Source organism: Rhagoletis pomonella, unplaced genomic scaffold (genome assembly GCF_013731165.1).
Source record: "Rhagoletis pomonella isolate Grant_MI unplaced genomic scaffold, Rhpom_1.0 Rhpom_scaffold_04450, whole genome shotgun sequence".
Classification (NCBI taxonomy): domain Eukaryota; kingdom Metazoa; phylum Arthropoda; class Insecta; order Diptera; family Tephritidae; genus Rhagoletis; species Rhagoletis pomonella.
This window is the reverse complement of record NW_023462999.1, coordinates 6,706-15,401: the sequence shown is the minus strand read 5'-3', so window position 1 is coordinate 15,401 and position 8,696 is coordinate 6,706. Positions and strand designations below refer to the sequence as shown.

At 37.2% G+C, this 8,696-nt stretch overlaps 1 protein-coding gene across 1 annotated transcript; it reads left to right on the top strand.

Moving 5' to 3' along the window:
* Positions 1–760: 760 nt before the first annotated feature.
* LOC118754712 (interferon regulatory factor 2-binding protein 1-like) lies at positions 761–8,696 on the top strand. The gene is made up of 4 exons (XM_036489600.1): positions 761–834; positions 5,504–5,860; positions 6,336–6,832; positions 6,898–8,696. Exons 1-4 carry the CDS (start codon positions 795–797, stop codon positions 7,036–7,038), a joined length of 1,035 nt encoding a protein of 344 aa, XP_036345493.1. The 5' UTR covers positions 761–794; the 3' UTR covers positions 7,039–8,696.

Genomic DNA, 8,696 nt, shown 5'->3' with positions numbered 1-8,696 from the left:
ACCGTTGCTTGTTTTGTATATTATATAATTGACTGCTTCTGAAGTTCAAGTCTGCTATTCTCAAATGCTTTATGAAATCAATTTTAAAGGGGAAGTATGATATTATTGCGAATAACTTACATATTTATGCTGTCATCTTTCACCTGCTAAGCGCATACCCTTTACAAAAAACTTTTCTCCTCGTGTTTTTTCCCATGCAAGCTGCCAAATCAATCGCAACCCTCCAGTTTTATCCTCATAACAATTGCAAATTATATGAAGTTTTCATAGCTTAACTGATTTTCCCACTGGGGCCACTTGGCACAAGTGGTCTGTACGTGTCGTAGCATTTTTATACGATATGTACATATACTGCAGTGGTAGGTACATAATAACACAACTTGACAATCAACGCTGTATGCCTTAGTCGCGTTTTACTGCCTATTTCTCATTTGTTTTCATCCGTTGCTTCTTACCTCGTTGTCTGCTTTTCTCCGCTTTTTTTTTTTGTATATTTTCATGATAACTAAGCATAAAAAGTTGATTAACTTTTGCACGAACTAAAACTGTTTGGTATGCAACACAATACGCCGGTCAACTGAGTGTAGCATTGCTCATGTTGTTGGCAGTCAAGCTTAGCCGGTTCCACGCCACGACGTTTATTAAGTCAGTGCGCGTATACACAGAAATATACTTGCGACTTGTGAATGCGTTGGCCGGAAGAGGGGTGGCGTGGCGTTGTAAAGAGCGGCCTGTGGGATTGCCACGGTAGCGGGGTATGTGCAAGTTGCTATGCTGATTACTTGTACGTGCATATGCGGCGTATCGAACCGGTTGTCGCGTACGCGTCCCTACGTGAGCTCGTTCAAACAGCTGGGCGGTGGGGCAGAGCGGACGTTTGCCGCACGCCTTGCCGGACCGGTTTTTTGCTTTTTATTTCATTTTACTTTTTTATAACACATTTTTCTTCTAAGTAGGTACATGTGGAAGCCGACAATGCTGAAGACGAAGATAATAACGTACGCTGGCCATTGGCAACTACGCTTTGCCTTCATGTTGCTGATTTTTCTTTTTGCTGCGCCTTAACTGGTTTTTCGTTTGGTTTTTCTATATTCAGATGCTACTATTATGGTTTTTATGTTTCTATGTGTGTGTGTGTTATGTGTTAGTGTGTACAGGTTTACTGTCATTGCAATGTTTTCGATGTCGCAGGTCGCATATAACAGCCAACACAAGAGAATTTGCATTACTGGTTTTATTTCAATGGCAGCAAAGTTGCACTGGCGTTGGCGCCATTATTTGTTTTTAACTGGTTTGCAAGCTCAAATAGTGCTATATATATGGGATTACATATTGGGAGGTCGTTCGTGCAGAAAATATCGAGAATATGAGTCGAATATTGGCTCATCGTATGAGGAGTACTATCTTCAACTCTTGCGGAAACTGTTCAGTAACTCAACTGAATCTCTAAACCAGTTCTTTTTAGTTATAAAAAAACCTTTCCACACACCCTCTGCACTCCCTAGCATTTTCTCTATAAAGTCAACCAACCCGTTCGGCAACACTCGAACATTCTTCACTGTCGCATGTCCACAATCATCAACTACTTACATATTAGTATACGGCATTTTCAGCCCCATTCACTAGCAGTAAACCAGCAGGCGGTCGTCTACACAACATAGCAGTGAGTTTTTGGGGTCGTTGTTGCAGTGTTGCGTCGTCATAACGTCACGAAAATACGCGCGCTCATGCATACATTTACAAATACATCGACGCTATACTTGTACATTCACACAAAAGCACAGAACAAAATAAATACAAAATACTACCCAAGTATAAACTCGACAAAAGCTTGTTTGAAAGGTAGCCTGTTTGGGAAGGGTATGCCGCTCGGTCGGTAGGTCGCTTGGTCGGTTTGGGAGGCTTACGAGGCAAATGGAATTCATTACCACGACTGCAATAACAGCAGCAACAACACAAGTGACGTATGCATACACGTTTTATGCTAACTGGTTGAGTGTTGTTGCCTTTTTTGTTTTGTTTGTCTGAATGGGAACGACTTGCATTTAGTTATATTTACTAAATATGTACTTATATAGGTATATAGTATATGTATGTTGTTAGTATATACATATTTGTACATAGCTATTTGTATATGTATTTTATATATACTATTTTACTAATTTCAAAGCAGTACGAGATTTTACACACACTTGGTTGGAGGGATTTTTTTTTGTGGTCTAAAAACCGGCTGCCAGCCGAGAGGCTGACTGTCGTCACTCGTAGTAGCTGAAACTTTTCCTAGCGCGCAACTATTCATGTATTGGCACACAATAAACGCAAAGACTTGAGTAGTCATGGGACTAAGTACAGCGGTTTTACGGCGGGAATTTTTTACCCATAAGTATGGGTTTTCTTCTTCTTCTCATTTAGCCCTGTAACCGCCTAAGGGATTTTGGCCGAGTTCAACAAAGCATGCCAGTCCTTCCCTTCTGTGCCAATTGACGCCAATTGGAAATGCCAAATGAAGCCAAGTCCTTCTCCACTTGGTCTTTCCATCGCAGTGGGGACCTTCTCCTTCCTCTGCTATCACGAGCAGGTTCCGGTGTCCATTCGAACCACATGGCCAAGCCAGCAGAGCTGCGGTATTTTAACTCGCCGTTGCTAATGCGTAAAGGCCCGTAAATATTTCGCAAAATCTTTCTCTCGAATAATTCAAGAGCCGCCTCATCCGATGTTGTCATTGTCTATGCTTCTGTGCTATAAACCAGCACGGTTGGCGTGCATTGCGTGCTTTCTTGTGGATTGGCAGACAAGTTTAATTTAAAGAGGGTTTATCTAGAAATGTAGAAGGTGTAATTCGCACTGTGAAACACCTAATAAGTTCATATAATCATAAGTACATATAATCAGTTGCCTAAAGGAATATATATAATGCTGCATTTACATGAGGCGATTTTCTAGGCGATTCAACATTGTTCAAAAAAATCGCTCGTGTAAATGCTGATTCAAAGATCAACTCCCTCAAAGTAGACAGCAAGTCAACTTTTGCAGGCAATTATCGCCTGTCAAAAAATCGCCTTATGTAAAGGCCGCTTAATGCTAAACCAAATGGCTTGCTTATGAATATGTAGAGAAACTGGGTTCTCTCTTAGCTGAGGACATTAATAATTAATAGCTCAGTTATGCATACTTTACACTGCACTGCATTGCACATCACTTTTACGTAGAAATCAAAAACAAACAGATTTCTACATATGTAATGCTGTGCTTTGGGTAACCGCTTGCACATAAAGCTCATTTAACAGATTCCTTATGTTACAACTATCATGCAAAGCCAAGTGAGCCATAAGCCATTACCAAAGTAACTAGCAGAGCAATTGCTCTCCCTAAACTACATATGCACATATCTAATCTATTCGAAATCATAAACAGGCACAGTATATACATTTGGGCGGTATTAAGTTGACTTCTAATAACAGTATCCAATTGTTTATTTAAACATTTTGAATATTAACTGTTTTTATATGTCCCCAAAAATCTTAAAAATGCAATCGGGGACCCATATCAAAAATCATAAGAATAAAAAATGGTGAAATAATCAATTTGGTATTATTATTGGAAGTTTTTCAATCGAAAAATATTGCTTTTCAAGAATTCTATATCATTTATACGAAAAAGTGTTTTCCCCATACAAGATATGTACATAGAAAACTTCATGGGCTTTGAGGCAGTTCTAAATAAATATTTTCTTATACATAAAAATATCGATATTCTTTCCATTTAGAAAAATCCTAGAGGGTGAGAGCTTAATATCTTAAACTTTTTTTTTTGACCACCCCAATGTACATCCGTCGACAAGTCATTCCATATCTGTTGGCTATTTTTGTTCGCCCTGAGTTTGTTTACTTACGTATATACATATGTATGTACACTGTTTTAAGTTCCTTTTTTCTTCAATTTTATACAATGTAGTTATGTTTATAATTGTACAAGTTTGTTTAGAAACGGTCAGCGCATACACACAACCAAGAAATAAATTCTTGTTGAAATTAACATGAAAAGCGAAATGTTTTGTAAACCAAAGTTCTCTACAACCGATTCTAAAGTTCCCCCATTGCTTTTCAGCGGCGCTTTTTCTTCTCGTATAAATTCGTGTGTTTTGCCTATAAAAAGCGTGTTTCTTTTATATCTGCTATATGTACATGAGCTATTTTTGTAACTCATTGAGCACGAAACTGAAATTGAAGTCAATTATTCTTCCCTTTCTGGGCGATGTTTATGCGCATAAAAATAAATACAGCTTTGGATACGTATGCGTTGACGTTTTTACGCAGTCATGTTTAAAAGAATCCACCACAATTTCATACTCATTCACATACAAATACTACTGTACATACATAAGTATATGCATAAGTTACTTAGAAGAGGTATCTAGGAATGTAAGGGTCTATAAATGTTTCGGCTTGTTCGTAAAAAAAAAAATATAGAAAGAGTGCAGAAAAAATCCATCAGCTTCAGATTTTTCCTGTAGGGGATTAAGCTATTTTTAAATAATTTAATTCAGAAACCCCTCTAAGAATCTATGCGAAGAACTCCATTTCGCTTTAAAAATTAAGTGTACAATTTTATTCTAAATCAAAACAGATTGTTGGCGGATGTTGTGATGCACCTCAAAGCTTGTGACTCAATATGGCTGGCGCTTATTTTTATAAATTTTATAAATATTTAGTTGCAACATGGCGCACAAAATTTTTATTGTAAATAAAAGTATGTACATATGTTAACTGAAACCTCTAACAGCCCAGTGAAAAATGTATGGATCAATACCAAAATCGAGCATATGCTTGCAAAAGATCTTTGGATGATCCTATTTTTTACTGGGAAGTGTATGTAGTTGAAAGTGTGTAAGTTGTAAATTTTGTGTTCCTGTCTATTGATTTTTTTGCATGTTGTATATGTATGTTTGTGTGAATGTATAGCATATAGGAGCCGCGCTGGTACGACCTGAATAGAAAAAGTTTTCGGTTGATTCAATAAGCTAACCTCAGGTTATTTTTGATTAGAACAAAATGATTTGTTATTTACCAACGTTTAAATTGTACCCGACAGACGCTTTTTTTAACACATCTCTTAAATTTGCTTTTTTATTTCATAGCCTTTTCTTCAATGTGCTTCTTTTCGCATTTTAATATTTTGTTATTTCATTGATTGTATTAAATTAAATTTATTAATATATTTTCTATTTTGGTTTTGTTTTTATTTTTAATTATTTTTTTTCATTTTCGCCGCACACTCTAACTAACGCTTCATACATATGTACACACGCCGCAATATGTATCAACCACATATGTTTCTTTTAGAAAAAATATATTTTAATTCTTTAATGCCGGTAGTGTGTGTATGTTTGTGCAAGCTAGTTAATTGTGTGTAGGCAAAATTTGAAAAAAAAAACATTTCTAAACCTAAATAAATACTAGAGCTACGTCAAGCATTTGTGTCTGATTCGATTCGAATTTTATAGTTTATGTGCCGCCCATGCCACATCCTGTTGTGCCGTTAGGCAACTCGACGTCACCAGCTTTGTCGTCATCACAACAACAACATCCACAACATGTAGCACTACAACAACAACAACAACAACATCAACAACTGCCACCTCAATCTCTAGCACAACACCAGTCAATAGCACCACCACCTATGCCACAATTACCAACAACCGCCTGTTCAGTCAATCAATTAGCACAAAGTCCGATGGCTAATCTCATGTCTATTACAGAGACATTACCACCGGGTAGTCCACGGAATGGACCCAGCCCACCGGGACCACCACCGCCGCGCACTGCATCACGCGGTAGCCAACATTCACCGAATAGTTCGGGTGAGTAGTGTCCCAGTGCTAAACGAAAACTATAAACAAACAAATGAAAATCAAACACTATTGGACTAAGTATGTAGTTGATAAAGAAACATGTTTGTACGATAAGCAACTCTTTTCAGCAGCATACTGACAGCGTAGTACAAAAATGGTTTGTTTAACTGGCAGTACAGCTTGCCAACTACATACCTATTTGTATATAGTAGATAATGCGAGCGAACATTTTTCCATTCATTATGCTAGTATTCTGCTTTCTTGCCCATCTAACTAGAACAGTTAGCTCTCCGATTCATTTACCATGATTCATCTGCACTCATATATACACGTACGCATTAGCTTCATTGCACAAACACACACATAGTCACCTACTTACATGTATTAATACGTATTCGTCCTTACTTTCATTCACTACTATTACCTCTATGACTTGCACGTTCACTCATCGTAATTGTTTTTCTTTTTAATTCTTTCATTCTAGCCGGTTCATCGTCCGGACGGCGTTCTTCTGGATCGCGTCACGTTTCGAGCACTACAGTCACCAGCTCAGAAGTGCAGTCAAGTCCAGCGAATACACAACAAGTTGGTCCGGGTAGTGGCGGCAATGTTGGTGGAGGCGGCGGCGGCAATGGCAGCAGCACAGGTGGAGTTAGTGTGAGTAGCGGTGGTGGCGGCAATGTTGGGGGAAATAATGGTCCACTACCACCTGGCGGCAATGGCGCCGATGCAAACAGCAACGGCGGCGGTCCGAGCGGAAATAACAGCAATGGTCAAGCACCGAGCGGCATGAATTCAGCAAACGCAGCAGCAGTTGGTGGAACCTCAGCGTCGAATGCGGCAGCAGCTGCACAAAATGCCACACTAAAGTGCACGTTGTGCCAGGAACGGCTGGAAGATACACACTTTGTGCAGTGTCCGTCGGTTAATCATCATAAATTCTGTTTTCCTTGCAGTAGAGAGAGCATCAAGCGGCAAAATGTAAGTATAGGGTTTTACTTGAAATATAGGTACATTGATTTTATTCATTTCCAAACCATTTCCAGGGTCTCGGCAACGAGGTATACTGTCCCAGTGGAGACCGCTGCCCATTAGCAAATTCGACAATTCCGTGGGCCTTTATGCAAGGCGAAATTACCACCATACTGGGTGAGGAGGTAAAGGTGAAGAAGGAGCGTGAATCTTAATGTCCATTTTATTGTAAAAAGCTGCGACGGGCTTTGGAGAATTTTTAAACAAAAAAATTAACTGGAAGAAAAAAGGTTTTTTGAGTCAAAACTAGTTGTATTGAAATTTTATGAACAGTTGAAAACTCACAAAGTAAAGCTTGAGAATGAAGCAAAAGTACAGAAATAAGCATAAGTAGAAGTTTAATAGTTGCGCAGCAGTTTTTCGAGACGGTCAAATAAAGGTCGAAAGAACAATCCCAGTTAGAGCAGCCATAATTATGGTCAGTAAAATAATACATACGGATTCAAAAGAGCCAGTAGAATGAATTTAACGATAAGAAATGCTTGGCTAAGAGTTTTTAGCAAAATTTTTGGTGAAGAGAAAAAAATAAGTCGAGTGGATGTGTAATTTAACAGTTTGATGAATGGAAACGCTTCAAACTGGCTTTAAATTGGAAACTTTTAACTGGCTGCTTAGCATTTTGGACGCAACCACATCTGTGTGGTGATGAAAAAGTTGTGAGGGAACTGTTTATGCGGCGGGGCAAGGGTACAGTTCGAGCCACTTTGAGAGCCCTGCTTTTGTGCTGGCCCTGCAGCAGGCAGGAGCGTAGGTTTTGAACTTTCTTGGTAGTTGCTGTGATGCAACAATATTAAAAAATATATAAAAACGATATAAACAAAAAAAAATATTGCAAATTTTCGTGTTAAACAAGGGCAATCTAAACAAGCTAAAAATTTGGCAAAATTAACGAAAGCAGTTTAAGAAGAAACAGGTTGACATTTTTGTGTGCTCACTAGAGCCGAAATCCCAGTGCAACACCAGGACACTTAAAAAAAAAAAACTAAAAAAAAAAATTTTAATGAAGTTTGTGCTTATTAGAGTTCTGTTTTAATTTATTATTTCCGTAGTAAAATTGAAATTGTTAAGTTTTTCGAAATTCACGATTTAAATTTTTCAGGCGCTCGAATCAGTTCTTTTGCAAAACGAAAACGCTGCTAGGTTTTGAAAACATCATTCAAGTATATAGTTAATTGGAGTAATGTTTTAAAAATGTCTTTAAAAGCTTTTTAAATGAAAAGTTAATCTAACTTACCCGATTAAAAGGATAAATAAAAAATTCTATTTAAAAAAAATAAGTTAAGTATTAAGTGTAAATATGCCTAATTTGTAAGATAACAAAAACTTTTCCTTAAAAGTTGTATTTGTAGTAACTACAAACCAATGCAATTATATTTGACTTTTTATGTGTTTTAGTTGTAGCGTGCTTATTACAATGACAAAAAACACATTTATGATTTATGCTTACAAGAAAAATAATAATTTAAATATTAGTTGTAAATTAATATTAGCTTGAGTTATAACTTAGTTTGAAACTATACAAACAAAAAATATAAGAAATATTTTTAGCAATTATATTTGCCAGCTATTTCGGCATTTATGTTACGCATTGTTGTATTTGTAATTTGTATGTAGTCATTTAAATATGTGTAGTTTGGCATCAAAAAAACAAAAATAAATGAAAAAAAAAATAAAACAAAAGAAAATTACAAAAAATTACTAACGTTTGGCGAGACCAACAAAATATTAGCAGTGATTGTTGTCGGACGTTTACAACGTCATAACAGATTTGTCGTCGTGCATGCATTTCACCGCATGTACGCATACAAAAAAA

Coding starts and splice junctions, on each gene's coding strand:
- LOC118754712 (XM_036489600.1), top strand. CDS start 795: ATGCGGCGTATCGAACCGGTTGTCGCGTACGCGTCCCTAC. Junction 5,861..6,335: donor ACATTCACCGAATAGTTCGG/GTGAGTAGTGTC, acceptor CTTTCATTCTAG/CCGGTTCATCGTCCGGACGG. Junction 6,833..6,897: donor AGAGCATCAAGCGGCAAAAT/GTAAGTATAGGG, acceptor AACCATTTCCAG/GGTCTCGGCAACGAGGTATA.